The sequence below is a fragment of the Helicoverpa armigera genome, chromosome 28 (assembly GCF_030705265.1).
Source record: "Helicoverpa armigera isolate CAAS_96S chromosome 28, ASM3070526v1, whole genome shotgun sequence".
NCBI classification, from domain to species: Eukaryota; Metazoa; Arthropoda; class Insecta; order Lepidoptera; family Noctuidae; genus Helicoverpa; species Helicoverpa armigera.
The window spans coordinates 2,380,665-2,396,665 of NC_087147.1; the positions used below are offsets into that span (position 1 = coordinate 2,380,665).

At 39.4% G+C, this 16,001-nt stretch overlaps 1 protein-coding gene across 1 annotated transcript; it reads right to left on the bottom strand.

The window, feature by feature from the left end:
• Window positions 1–1,274: 1,274 nt before the first annotated feature.
• On the bottom strand, window positions 1,275–15,696 carry LOC110380161 (lysophosphatidylserine lipase ABHD12). The gene is made up of 10 exons (XM_064042446.1): window positions 15,563–15,696; window positions 14,939–15,060; window positions 10,357–10,470; window positions 9,612–9,740; window positions 8,843–8,935; window positions 6,946–7,080; window positions 6,471–6,619; window positions 4,664–4,831; window positions 3,486–3,613; window positions 1,275–1,393 (listed from the first exon to the last, which is right to left on the bottom strand). The coding sequence occupies exons 1-10, from the start codon at window positions 15,571–15,573 to the stop codon at window positions 1,345–1,347; spliced, it is 1,098 nt and encodes a 365-aa protein (XP_063898516.1). The 5' UTR covers window positions 15,574–15,696; the 3' UTR covers window positions 1,275–1,344.
• Between the last annotated feature and the right edge of the window lie 305 nt (window positions 15,697–16,001).

The following is a 16,001-nucleotide window of genomic DNA, read 5'->3' on the forward strand; positions in this document are numbered from 1 at the left end:
ATGTAACAAATGTTAGTAATAGAACTACAATGAGTTTTTTTTTTGTAGTGTATTAACATGTGGCGTTTTATTAGCGATGTTTTTATGAATATAAAATTGGAGTTAGCGCGGTAACTTTTTTTTAGATGGAAATCATCAGATTACCTCTTCCTGACATTGAACATCCTTGGCAGTCGTTACGGGTAGAAGCCAGTCAGTCTAACAACCAGTCTTACCAAGATATTATGTTGCTCTTATAACTGGGTTGAGTAGGTAAGACAAGCAGTCGCTCCTTGTAAAGCACTGGTACTCAGCTGCATCCGGTTGGACTGGAAGCCGACCCCAATATAATTGGGAAAAGGCTCGGGAAATGATGATCAAATGACCCCTCCCGCTGTGGGTGCAGCGTGAGGGAGTGTCAGACTCTTACTGACTAAAACCTACCATGTTCCTTCTGGAGTCCTTTATGCATCAGGGCCGCGGTAACTCTTGGGTGCTCAGCACCATGAGTTAGATCTTGAATGGGTGATTGTTCATAACATATCCTGTTGAGCAGGTGTACAAAATACTCAAGGCTGGTTAGATAGCTACTGGTAAACAGAAGTGTGATCTTAGTTGTATTCCATTTCTTCTTAATATAAATAAATAATTAATAATTTCGCCAATGTATCTCGATGTTAGGTCAAAGAAGTCAAATAGCAGATACCATTTCGCACATTAAATTATATTCTGCTTTATTATTTTATCTTTTACGTCTAAACGTCGACCTCAACCTACTTTAAAAAATAAAAATAAATAAAAAAGTTTCGATTATAAAATTACTTTGTATTTCGAACGTTCGATATTTAAATACCAGTCCATTATGCAACTAATTTGGAACGCTACGTATTTCCGGCGTTCGATCGTAAAAAGTCCGACATAAAAGAGTTCTATTGTATTGAACTAAAAAAGCGAATAGGATCCGAATATTTGATTTATTATTTTTATGGGTTTGCTTTGTCACTTTTGATAATAACATAAAAATTCGGATACTAAACTAAAATATAAATGTTGGGCTGTTTGCAAAATTGTGGACCAATTTTATCATTCGTTTCTGAGATCAAATCCATAAAAAAAGTAGAAATAAATCACGTAATCAGATTTTAACGAGGAGAAGGAAATAAAATACTTATAGCCCTAGATTTTTAAAATTCCCACAAAAAATTAACATCCGAATTAATAACTTCCTCCTTTTTGGAAAGTCGGTTAAAAATGCTACGCGCTACACTATTTAGTGACATAAATAAGAAACAACGTCAAGGTTAACTAAAAATAATTTTATTAATAATATTTTAATAAAAACAGTTTCAACTCTCACGAGACACTTCAATCAACATGCTTTCCTTTCCTTTCCTTGACTTCCTCCAGAAATTTTCTGTAACAATAATTTCTTTGAAATTACATCAAAAAAAATATTTGTCTAGAACAACCTTTCGACCGCAAGGACTACTTACTTCTCGTGTTAAAAGAATGTAGTAAGTAACTCTGTCTTTCTATATTCTGTCTGTTTTATAGTGACTATAATAAAGAAACTTCAGAATTTATATTGATACGTATTTATTTAATACATATTTAAATAAAATATGGCTGACGTGTCTGCGCGATAAAGATGGCACCAAACAACATAGTAGAGAAAAGATAACCCAGATTTGTACCGACTTCTTTAAGACCTTATATACCGATCCATCCCGACACTCTGAACCGATTGAATATCCCCGCCCTGACACTATCTCTCCCATTACTGGCGGCGAAGTTGATATAGCTTTAAAAAGCATGAAATACAATAAAGGTCCTGGAGACGATGGCATCAGTACTGAGATTCTTAAACTGTTCAAAAAGACCCTATTACCACATATCACAAATCTTTTCAACTCAATTTTATATTCTGGTCAGATACCGCATCAATTCGCTCATTCCCACATAATTATTCTTCATAAGAAAGGCGATAAAACCGATATTAACAACTACAGACCCATAAGCCTGATTTCGCACCTGTACAAACTATTTATTAAAGTAATACACAACCGCATAAGAGGCCAACTAGACCAGCATCAGCCAGTCGAACAGGCCGGTTTTCGCCCTTCTTTCTCCACAACCGACCATCTGTTCGCGTTGAACCAAATAATAGAGAAATGCAACGAGTACCACAAACCACTATACCTGGCTTTTGTGGACTACTCCAAGGCTTTTGATAGTCTCAAACACTCAGCGATTTTTACATCTTTACGCTCGCAAAATGTAAATGAGACATATATCAAGCTTTTGGAGTTGATCTACAGAACCAGTACAGCGTCAGTGAAGCTTCTCTCCCCAGGACCATCATTTCACATAGAAAAAGGTGTGAAACAGGGTGATCCACTGTCACCAAACCTCTTCACTTGTACGGTGGAGGAAGTCTTTAAAAAGCTCACTGTGCAGTGGACAGGTAAAGGCATCGTCGTCGGATGCAAAAGGCTGACCAACTTGCGATTTGCTGATGACATCATCCTCTTTGCGTCCACATCGGAAGAGCTCCAACAGATGCTCCAAGACCTGAGCACAGCAAGCCGAGAGGTTGGACTTCACATGAACATGACCAAGACACAAACAATGACCAACAGCACAAAACGTAGGGTCGTGGTAGATGGGCAAGCTCTACACTATGTCGACGAGTACATCTACTTGGGCCAGTTAGTCTCTTTCGAAAACAGGCAGGAAAGGGAAATCGATCGCCGCATCGAGAATGCCTGGAAGAGCTACTGGTCCATGAAACACTACATGAAAGGGGACCTTCCCCTTTCACTCAAGCGAAAATTAGTCGACATGTGTATCTTGCCCGTCCTAACCTACGGTGCGCAAACCTGGTCTCTCACAGAGTGTCAGAAGTCCAAGCTCAAGGTTTGCCAAAGAGCAATGGAGCTTAGTATTTTAGGTATCAAGCGGATGGACCGAGTACGCAATACCGTCATACGCTCCAAAACAGGAATCTTCGATGTGGGCCAAAAAACAGCAAAATTAAAATGGGACTGGGCTGGGTACGTCAGCCGAATGCATCCAGACAGGTGGGCCAATGTTGTTGCTCAGTGGATACCAAAGGATGGCCACCGCAGACGTGGTAGGCCCCGGAAGAGGTGGCGAGACGATCTGGACGCCTACAACCCTGACTGGTGGGAGCACTCTAAGGATCGAGAGGTGTGGAAACAAAATGGGGAGGCCTTTGCCCAGCAGTGGGACAATAAGGGCTAAGAAAAAAAAAAAAAGTATTTATTTATTCTGCAGCCGAATAAGATCACTAGACATAAAATACTTCATCTTCATCTGCCATTATTCTAATTCCTTGATAAAAGGGCTATCTAACATTGAAATAATTTTTGAAATCGGACCAGTAGTGCCTGAGATTAGCACGTTCAAACAAACAAATAAACTCTTCAGCTTTATAATAGATATTAGTATAGATTAAAAATAATAAATGATGAACTAAGACTTACCCAACAACATCTTTCAAATCTGGCGCTTCGCACAGATTGTTATGTCCAAGCCCTAGGCCTTTCTCGAACGAGTGGAACATCAGCGGAGCACCCGCAATCGCTCGGGACTCCGCCACTTTTTCATGTAACTGTATACAATGTGTCCCGGGGATAAGTGACCGCCCGAAATTTTTTGAATATTTGTACAAAATTAAGGATAATTTCATTTATATTTTTGAAAAAAATCATTAAAAAAATTTTATTGTCAGGCCTGTTAATAACAGGCTTTGCTCTTTTTTTTCAAATTTCAACTGACTGTATTTTTGCATTTGTTTGAAATAGCAGCAAACATTGCTGAGAGCTTTTGTAGGAAATATCATGTAGTTTATTAATAAATTAAAAGAAAGTGATATTAAGGGGGCATTTATTGGAGTTATTTTGAAAAAACTGAAAAAAAGGCGTTATTTTCTTTGAATTTTTATTTTCTTTTTTTTCTAATAAATGTTTTATTACATTTTTGTTATGTTTGATAATTTTAATTGATAAACTATGATGTCGGCTAGTCAATAAAGAAAAAAGAATTTAAAAAGATGTAAAAACTTAGGAAATATCTTTAAAAAACTGCAGCACGTCACAGTATTTACTAAAAATCATTAAAAAAAAACCAAAGGCGGTAAGTCCCAAATATAAAGGAAATTATCCTTAATTTTGTACAAATATTCAAAAAATTTCGGGCGGTCACTTATCCCCGGGACACATTGTATAATAAGAAACAAGGTTGACTAGTAGAATAAGCAAGCATGAAATAGGAATGGTCTTAACATGCTCCCCTGAGAAACACCTACATAGATTATAATTATTGTTCAGCTAAGTATTATTTGGAAAAAATAAAATCTCAGAAAAGAGAGTCCTATATGAACAGGAGTTCATTCGAATTTATTGGGTGGAGATAAATAAATATTGTGTCCAATCTTATGGAATCTTTCATATTTTGAAACCATATCAAATGCTTTAGTTCAATTGCTACTGAGTAGCTTTCGGGGAAATAGTCTTTACATGCCCAGGCTCTGGCTAGCGTGTAAAAGCCAACTGTCAGACTCCGGGCTACTTTGCAAAGCTTTATAAAACCCACGACTTTCTCCCTAAAATAGTACCAGGGACCCGTTTGAGTTAATTTGAGATAGCAAGTTAGTCCTTACTTTTACAGCGAGTGGATAAGGTACAATCTTGTCTCCCTTAGAGTGCAGCATGAGGATGGGTATGTGAGGCACAGTGCTGAGATACTGGTCCGTGGTGAAGGCGTACTCCGAGGAGACGGTGAACGGCTTCACGAATGTGTCTCTGTAGTAGGGTAGCCAGGAGACCAGCTGTTGGCAGACATTGTTGACTTAAAACTCGGTATTTATAGTATTAGAAGCTGCTTTATTTTGATTTATTTACTTACTAGCTTTCCGCCCGCGGCTTCGCCCGCGTGGAATTTGGTTATATTGCGGTATAAATCACAACTATAAGAAAACTTCTCATTCCCACGGAAAAATCTAAGAAGCGCGATGTAACGCTGGATACGATTAGTTGTTAAACCAAGACTGACTGGTACACTATATTATACGTTTTCCCTTGTGGAGCAAAAACATGCAGATTTTGGGCACTGGAAACCCGGGAACACGCTACATAGAGCTGACCATGCGAAAAACAATGTTTTTCTAAGTGTACTCCAGCAACCCTTAGAGTTTGGCCTTGTGCTTTATTAATGGTCATTGCAAATGAAACCCTTATAGGAAATTGTAGTCTTTTAAATTGAAATGGGAGGTCTGCACAACGCCATCTATCGAGCTATCGGGAAGCTCGCGATTGAACAATGAGCTACAGGTTAAAGCGCGAGATATAATTGCACTTCTTACGTATCTTAAAAAAAAACAACGTCACCACGTTTTAAAAAGCTATCATTCCACTTCTTACGTATTTTAAAAACACATCGTTACCACGTTTTAAAAACATCCAGCGCCATCTATCGCATACCTCAAGAACTAAATAACTTAACTAATACTTATACCAATTAGTAATTCGTTGAATTATAGTTATTTCAGGATAAGTAGATGTAAAAAAAAAACAGTTAAGACGATAAAACAAATTGTACGTCATCCCTCGGGAATTCCTCATTTTCGAGGATTCATTATCGTATCATTTAGCTTCTAAATTTATATGTTCATATTCGTTTGCAATATATAAGTAGATGTAAAAAAAACAGTTTAGACGATTAAACAAATTGTACATCATCCCTCGGGAATTCCTCATTTTCGGGGATTCATTATCGTATCATTTAGCTTCTAAATTTACATGTTTATATTCGTTTGCAATATATTACCTTGTTTTAAACGACACACAGCGCCATCTACAATCCATCCATCAAGCAAACAATATTTTTGTTTTCCCTCGGGAATATCTATTTTTTTCGGGATAAAAGTACCCTATTATTTAATCCGGACTTCTAACTTTACGTCTGCAAAATTTCAAAGCAATCGGTTCAGTAGTTACGGCGTGAAAGCGGAACAAACAAACAAACAAACAAACTCACTTTCCGATTTATAATATTAGTAAGGATGCTTAACTTCAAATAAAAAGTAGGTACCTATCACAATTCACAGTAGTAGTAGTAAATGTTTATTTGAAGGATTAGGGAGAGGATATACAGATCTTGACAAAGATGTTACAAAGAACAAGACAAAAATCTTGACTTTAGAGACGCTACCTACATACATGATAAGAAAGTGACTAAGGTAATAATTTATCCCATCGGTTTCAATACAATCCTACGTGATAATTCATATAGAGGTAAATATAAAATTTCGCGCACCTGGATAAAAGTATATACCTATTTAATAAATGGGCTAAAACTATAGTCTTAGCAGTTCCTGAGCTTAGCGTGTCCAAGCAAACCAACTCTTCTATTTATCCAGGCGCACGGAGGAGTTTCCCTAAAGTTTAATTACTGATCAAAGCCTTTACCTTAGAGAAAGGATGGCTCTCAATCTCGTCCATGAGGTTATTGAAGGGTGCCTCCAACACGAGGGCATCAGGTCTCGGCAGCTGCGACTTGCCCTGCGTCGCGCACAGATCTGACAGGTTCGCTGTCATGTTCGCTGCTACTGCTGTGCCTGGTGGAAGACGAATGATAGGAGTTTGGTATTACTTCATCATCTCCTCTACCTAGGCTTTTTCCAACTATGTTAGGGTCGGCTTCCAGTCTAACCGGATGCAACTGAGTACCAGTGTTTTACAAGGAGCGACTGCCTATCTGACCTCCTCAACCCAGTTACCCGGACAACCCAATACCCCTTGGTTAGACTGGTGTCAGACTTACTGGTTTCTGACTACCCGTAACGACTGCCAAAAATGTTCAACGACAGCCGGGACCTACAGTTTAACGTGCCATCCGAAACACAGTGATTGGTGTCCAAGATATACTTAGAAAGAAACTTACCAAGTGAATGCCCCCATATGATAACTGGCGGTCTGTTGGTCTGAGTGAGCGACTCCATCAGCCAGGAGTACACTTCCAGGGCATCCTCTACCACGCCACGCTCTGTTGGCCTCACCCGGGTCGAGTCTCCGTACCCTGGAATATTAGGACTTGTTGATTTCTGACATTTACGCAAATATTAGACATTTAAACAAAACTACTTTTACGGATTTTGTCGCGTTTATATAAATACTAGCTGGTGCCCGCGACTTCGTCTGCGCAGGTTTAGTATTTCGAACAATATGTTTACAAATTGTAGCCTATGTGTTATTCTGATGTATAAGCTATATTATTGTAAAGTTTCATTAAAATCCATTCAGCAGTTTTTGCGTGAAAGAGTAACAAACATCCATACATCCATACATACAAACTTTCGCGTTATTAATATTAGTAGGATTATTTAATCCCGACGTTTCGGATCCTTTACTTACAGCATCCATGGTCACGGGAAGACTTCGACACAATACGGTTTTCCCAGGATAATAAAGATGAAGACTAGGTGGGGACCGCAAGTAAGTACTAATTATTTTGCGAGAAATTTATTTAGTCATGTCCCTGACGAATAACCTAATAATATTGGTTACTCAAAATAACATACATTTAAGTGTAATGTAGGTCAGCGGTTCCCGAATTCTTTTGGCTTCGGAACCCTTTTCGTTTCACCATTTTTCGGCGGAAGCTTAGTTTAAGTAAGAAGTAAACTAAAAACGTAAATACACTTAGGTACGGCTCGTAGCATGTGGTAGAGCACCAAATGGTTATATGGTTAGAGACATATTCAGTACATATACTCAGGCGTAGCATGGCTATCTGCCACACAGGCCAGAAAACAATTTAGCCGCCCTTGACTTTGTGTATTACCTATGTGAATAGTTTTCAATTTGAAAATTGACAAATTAAACGCAAAAAGAAATAGATTGGGTTTGTACAGGTGCGAGGCGAACGAGCGCAATTTTTTTTAAACTAAAAGAAGAAGTTCCAAACACCCGCTAGCATTGAAAGACATGCAGTGGTAGCCGATATCGCGAGCGAAGCGAGCGCGAATTTTTTTATAGTTTAAGTACCTAAACAAAATAATCAAAACCACTGTAAATTAATAATAATGTCTCAAAAAGTACAATATCCACACAAAAAAGCAAATGTAAATGAATAAGGAGCAGCTAGCGAAGAAAGCGCTATTGCTTTTTCTGAACCAGAGGAATAAAAAATAAACGTCAAAGGAAAGCTCGACGGAAGGGCGCGAAATTTTTTCGGTTTTGGATACCTGAGCAATTAAACGAACATAAAAGCATCACAGGTAACATGGAGTCGCGAGCGAAGCGAGCGCGAAATTTTCGGATTCGCGAAGGTGCAAAATTGGAAATAATGTCACTTTTTGATTCATGGTAAAAATAATCACTGGAAATACTCGTATGCCGATGCTGGCGATGAAATAAGCCCAAAAAATGCGGTGATTTTTGGCCGACTCGCTACCTACTTTTGCCGATCGCCGAAGACCTGGAGTTATTAAGTTAATCTACAATTTGTAAAAAACGGAATTAAATTATCTGCTGCCGTGGCCTTTCCCCGCCACTTGTCGCGAATTCGTACTTACACTCCCGAGTGGTACCCACCTACATGGTGCCTAAATTGAATTTTGGAATGCAATATTGAAAACAATTTAATTGAAAATGAATAATAATTTAATATTGTCAAAAGTGAAACGATTTACCATATGGAAATCTTGAATTTTCACGGAACCCCTGTGGGTCTGTCACGGAACCACAGGGTTCCGCGGAACCCCATTTGGGAACCGCTGATGTAGGTAACATTGGTTTCTCAAAATAACATTTATTTAAGTAATTAAGTGTGCAAATACCTCTATAGTCAAAAGTGATCACATGAAAGTTCAGTTCTTGGAAAACTTTGTACATTTGTAAACGATGCGGTGACGCGCGGTGATTCGAGTTCCCTGAAATATAAAGTAAGTACCTACGTATAGAATATAACTGTTACAAATACATAATATTATATACTACAGAAAATAACAATCATTGCGTGTACTATTTTATTGACTAAATCGTAAAATGGATAACTTAAATTGGTGAAACTTGTGGGCCCTGTGATCTTTCCTGTGATACATATTTTTTTAATCAACTAATGTACGTTTATAATAGCAACGACGTTGATGAGCTTTGTTGCCATCTGTGTTTGTCCGTCTGTGGTATCGTAGCTCTTAGGGTCCGTTCAGACAGACCAGCTCGGAGAGGAGAGCAAATTCTTAACACGTTGAAAATTGAGTACTTAGTATTTGTAGTAAGGTTTATTTTCGCATGCACATGGCTTTTGTCATTAAGAATGCTCGAAGGCGCTCGGTGTGAAATAATAAGACGAGCCGATCGGCTACGATTGTATACCTACTTTTTCTCGGTCTTGCTGACGTTTGGCTCTAATTGCATCTCACGCAGCCGATCGGAGCCGACTCCGGTCTGTGTGAAAAGAAAATGCACGCCGAGCTCTCCGAGCCGGTCTATCTGAACGGAAGTGCTGATTTTGATCGTACTTTGAATAAATAGGTAACTTGTATCTTTTTTAAGTTATTCGCTATTTTTCGTGTAGGTGCAACAATTATTTCCTTGTAAACTAACCGTGACAATACAACACGACTGTATTCTGGGTTCGGCGTAACTCCTGATGCAGTCGATCATCCACGTTGAGATAATCCCTTATAACGAACACTTCTCGAAACATTGAACACGGCACTATATGCCAGACACCTGAAATATTCATTTACTTTTAGAAAACTTATTGTCTATATCACCTAAACTAATCTTTATATATAGCTTCTACACTGTACACTAAACGCTCAGAAAATTCTGAACCGATTTTAAAAATCTTTTCCCGAGTACCATACATAGGTACATCATCATCAGCCTATCGCAGTCCACTGCTGGACATAGGCCTCTCCAAGTGCACACCACTGAGATCTATTCTATATCTATTATCGGCTACTCGCATCCAGCTCCTGCCAGCCGTCTTGCGCAAGTCATCACTCCACCGTGCCTGAGGTACATACATAGGCTATATTTTATCCCGGCTCGGGCAGTAGTAGTAGGAACTATATTTAATGTAATTGCATGTGCACATAAAATATTGTGAGTACTTAAATAAAAAATATAGCCTACGTCACTGGGAAAGAGCTAATAGCTGTAGCTTTCTAATAATGAAAGAATTTTTCAAATCGGTTCAACAGTTTCAAAGCATAAGCTTCGAACGTAAAACTCTCTTCTCTTTTTATATTAGTACAGAAGTATAGATATACACAAATCAGGTTTTCAGAAGTTCTGTTTAAGCAGGTTAATATACAAAAAAGTAATAAACACAGTAACCTACCGAGTTTAATAGGACAAGAATCTACAGCAGACTCAAACTGGATATTAAAATTCCTCCCTCCGACAACATTACAACTGGACGGATTCTCATAGTCTAAGTTTCTTGGATAGTTTACTGAAAATAATGTAAGTAAGAATGTGTATAATTAAACGCCAAACCAAATTGTGATAGCAATGTATTTCATGACGCCTAAAGTCATCGTGGCCTAGTGGATAAATAATAATAATAATAAGCCCCGCAGAGCATCTGAGGCGGATGACGGGGAGTAGCGACCCCGCGGGGCTATATATCCGAGTGCTCCAGGGAGAGTATACTGTCCCCCATCTCCGGCTTGCCGGAGTGAAGCATGACGGGGGATAGGTCTCCCGCCTCTTGGCTTGCCTTCATCGGCCGGTCAGAGTGGAGTCGCTAGAGCAAGGTTAGTCCTGCTCGGAGGGTAGGTGCCTCGTGGTAAGTGGCGAGTGGGCCGGTGATGCTGGACCCACAGGGAGCGCGTGATCTGCGTTTAAAGTCCGCCGAGGTATCCTCACCCTTCTCAGCCGCTCATGTCCCTGTTGCCCTCTTGTTGCTTTTCAGTGACTGATTCCCGGGGGCCCAGTAAGTGAGTTGGCGAGTCTCCACCTGCCATTTTAACATGTATTTAATACATTGTCATCGGCAGGTGCCATAGTTCCCGTAGTTACCCCATTCCTAGTCCATTAGCATCCCATCACAATAGCCCAAGTAGTTTTCATCCATAGTTAGCAATAGTTTAGCACAGAACCGGGGATTGTCCTTGGGTACATTTCTATAGTGTATACAGGGATAATCGTCGGTTTTGTGTCACCATTTCATTAAAGTTGTCTCAAAAGGGCTTCAGCGTGTTGGCTTCGGCCCCACGTTCGCCTCCCAAAAATCCGGGACTCTATAGTCCCGAGGTCTGGAAGAGACATACATTTATAATAATAATAAATCATTTATTTCAGACACAGTCCATACTTATTACAATAAATTTGAACGAAAGATAAAAAATTGTCACGAGATTTCACAAGAACATACACACAAAAATTAATAATACAGAGTCAACATCAATAAATCAATAAAATTCAAATACAAATGGGTATAATTTAGGCGGTCACCAAAAAAATTTTTAAGACTCTAAGCTGAGGCACCAAATAAAATAAACAACTCCAAAAAAAATAAATTGACTTTATTAAAAGGGCACTAAAGTATATAATATTATGATCCAAAAAAAATAAAATAACATCAGAAAAATCGCAAATCTCGCACAAATATTATTTTTGGTTCCCAAAATGGATTAATGGTCACCAAATTCTATCCAACTAAAATATTAATATTACTACCAAAAAGTTAGTGACGAAAACGAATCGCTGCAAAACCGACTCCACGTAGTCTTGTCTGCCCTACCCCTAGAGTGCAATTCAAAACCGCGTAGGCGCGGAGGGGCGAGGCGGCCTGCGAGCTGAGGCGCAGGTAGTTTTAAGGCTCGCCGCCGTGAGCGTGAAAACCATCTGCGACGATAAGCTCGCATGGGACCGCCGGAGCCCTGCAGCGCCGGAGCCGTGACAGAAGCCATGTTGCTGCATGTTGCGTGCTTACATTTTAAACGTACTGAGTTACACACAAATTCATATAACAATAAATAAGCGACGTACGTTTGGGAACCCCAGTATATTAATTGGTATTTGGGAAATATTCTAGAGATCGTTAGCTTTTTTAGTCCAACAAAAATGACCAAATTAGGAGTCATGGTATTACATAATTGGTATCATCTAAGTAGTGACAATATATAATATTTGGTCTAAAGTGTATTTTAAAGGCGTCCATGTATTTTTTAGTAGTCAATAATACGAAAAAATGGTTTTATCTAATAATATTTTTGGAAACGTTATTTGGTGACCATTTATCCATTTTGGTAACCGTTTAGAATTTTTTTGGTAGTAAAATGGGTACTTTTTTGGGTGGTGTTTAAACATAAGCCAATACAAATTAAGGAAAAAATTAAATACATATATATAAGTTTACAAAAGTCAATTTAAATCTAAAATTCTTAACAATATTAGGATATTATTCCTAACATTGTCTTCATCCATCTTTTCTGAATGGGGCAATCGAACCTTGAAGCAATCATCTTCAGAATGCCATTGCTACTCTCTCTTATGCGTTTGAAGATCGATGCTACTTTCTTACGTATTATCGCATGATAGCCATCTGTATGCGCTTCTGCGAACATTCTAGACGCACTGCAATCTCGAGGGAGCCGCCATAGCATCCTGAATATGTTGTTGTATTGAACGCGCAAGGTATTGGCGGCTCGACGGGTATGACATACCCACAGGCCGCTTGAATAAAAAGACTGACAGTAAGATTTAAAAAGAGTTATCTTAACTTCCATCGAGCACTTCGCGAACCTGCGAGCGATCATATTCCCCCTAACCGCCAACGCCCTGCACTCTCGCTCCAAGTCAGCGTCATCTTTCAGGTTTGCTGAAACTATGTGACCTAGGTACTTAAAGCTGTCCACCACCTCCAGGGCCACATCATTTATTTTAATTTGAGGCATATTAGAGATTGCGGTGGTATTATTAGAACCTCTAAAAAGAAGCACTTTACTTTTGCTTGCATTATATTTCAGCCCATGTTCCACCACATAAGCCTCACAAATTGCTACCAACTTCCGAATAGACCCTACTGATGGTCCCAGCAGCACCATATCATCGGCATAACTGATGTTGTTTACACAAACATTATCTATATAACAACCAGTATGTGTTTTGCTGAGCTCACCAATAAGGTCATTTATATAGAGGTTAAACAACAGAGGAGAGGTCAGGCCCCCCTGCCTTACGCCACACTCCATTTTGTACGGATCTGACATGACACCGGCCCATCTCACCTGGTTATTCTGGCTACGGTACCAAGTCCCAAGTAATTTTATTATTTCACTAGGCACACCAGCCATTTTCAATTTGTACCAGAGTTTGTCATATAGTACCGTGTCAAAGGCTTTTGACATATCTAGGAAACACGCGTATATCGGCGTCTTCCTGTCAGTATAGTATCTAACGGCCTGCTTAAGACATACTATTGCACTTTCAGTGGAGAGCCCATTCCTAAAACCGAATTGCGCATCATGCAGCTCTACGTATCTTAGCAATAGGCTGTTAAGCAGGCCGTCAAACACCTTCGCCATAACAGTCGCAAGTGAGATCGGCCGATAATTATTCACATCCGAAGCATCACCTGCCCTATTTTTTATAATTGGAACAACAATCGTTCTTGTTAGTTCTTCAGGAACATATCCATGACACAAACACAAATTGTAGTACATAGAGAGAACGCGCGGCAAGTGCACACCGGCGTATTTCAAGTGTTCAATACTCAGGCCGTCATGCCCAGGAGATTTACCACGCCTCATGCCATCAATAATTATTTTGACATCTTTCGCTGTAAATCGTACTACTCTCTCCTGAGTGACAGCCCAAGAACCGAACGACTCTTGTGTGCTGCTCTGTGAAGGTTCCACAATAAAGTGCTCACGGAAAAGACCCGCAATTTCACTGGGGTCATTGACACCATTCACACTCACGGGGAGGCCCGGCCTACAGTTCATCATGCGTGTTTGCTTCCAAAACTTCTGAAAATTGTGATCAGAATGATTAGAGGCAAGAACATCCATCTTTATTTGTTCCTGCCTATCTTGACACCACTTTAGTTTAGCCTTGAAAGCACTCCTACTGTCTTTCATCTCATTAAAAACAGTTCCACTATTAGGTCTCCCTGCATCAACCCATGTCAAAAACTTAAGCCTGGCCTCCCTGTGGTAAGGCAACACGAATCTATTCCAACCAACGACGTAACCTCCTCTCCTCCGCACCCTCACTTTTGAGTAGGAATATGATGCGGCATCCGATAGAATGGCTACTAGCTTCAAGTACATATGTCTTAAAATAACTTTATGATCTTCGCTGTCACAAATGCCATCACAGCATTTAGAAAGCTCCGAAGGAAAATCAATTTCTCTAAGACGTTCATGACATACCTGATGATAAAGCCGCTTCTGGTCGACGGTACGTTCACCCCAAACAATAGCATTTTCAGGCGATGTGATAGTCACCTTATTATTCCTTATAATACTACCTAAGTTACACTCAACGAAGAGTGGGAAATGGTCCGACAATAAAGAACCAACCTCTCAAAGTATGAGTGTGGTTTCGATTTTAGGTCATGCAAGTACCAATGCTACTTTTAAAATTTTGTACGCACTTTCTAAGTATATCTTAGACACCGATGATTGTGTTTCGGAGGGCATGATAAATTACTGTAGGACCCGGCTGTCATTGGCTGTTAGAAGCCAGTAAGTCTGACACCAGTCTTACCTATTCATACTGGATTGATCGGGTAACTGGTTTGAAGAGGTCAGACAGGCAGTCGCTCCTTGTAAAACACTGGTACCCAGCTGCATCCGGTTAGACTGGAAGCCGACCCCGACACAGTTGGGAAAAGGCTCAAGAGATGAACTTTTTCGCAGGCGCTTTGAAACCACCATTCAATTTATATTTTAAACTAATTAAATACTTACTACAATTAGAAAATACCATCTTCCTCTGCACTGATTTGCTGTATTTGAAGACTAGAGGCAACACGGCTACCTGCACTACCAGTACACTGGCGGTCAGCGAAGCCCCTGTCAATAATATAGTCCTGCAAAATTAGCGAATATTCAGTATGTTAAGCTGTTCATATATTGTGTTTGTAATAATAGTATACTAAACCATTTTTAAATGCCTGTTTTATATGAAATACTTTTTTCAGCGGTTTCACCCGTTTCTCAAGATAACAGCTTCCCGGAGCCGGATGGTGACAAAAACTAGCCTAAGGTTCTAAGCTTACTCCCCTCTAATTTTCAGCGTAAGCTGTTCAGCCACTCTTGGAGATATAAGTAGAGTAACTAACACGACTTTCTTTTATATTTAAAAAATGACACGAGTGTCTGAATCACCAACCCCCAGAAATCGGGCGCGTTGTGAAATTTTGTGAAAACCAACGCGATTTCGGAACGAATCGGGAATCGAACCCGAGGCCTCATGCACAGTTGTCGCGCTATGAGACCACCACACCAACTACGTAGTAGTAGCTATGAATTTGTTTTCGTTCTATATCACAAGAATGGTTAATTTCTTCATATAAACTATGATATACTTACCCAAGAACCATACTGATACGGCGCCAATCTATATTTATTATATTTCATATATATCTCTTTGCGTTTTTTTTCGTACATTTTTAAAATTTTATCAAAACATTTTTTTCATTGTCGAAAATTTCATTTTAATTTGATCTGACATTATTGCTGTCAAGTTGACTTTTACAATTTTGGCTATGATTGAAATAAAAGGAGGTAGGTAGAAATGAGTTTCATATTGAATCTAAGTAGGTACCAGGGCCTACTCAGGGCCAAGCCACAGAATCTTGGTGCAAAATGCTCATCAAATAAGTTTGCCGTTCTGAAGTCAGCCGGTGATGCCTCTCGCATACGAAATTACATTATGATTACCTATTGCGTCACCTATATACTTACTTATAGCTAACTTCAGACCGGTTCTCATTTCACGAGAACTTTACCACAAGCCTGACTCGGGAAT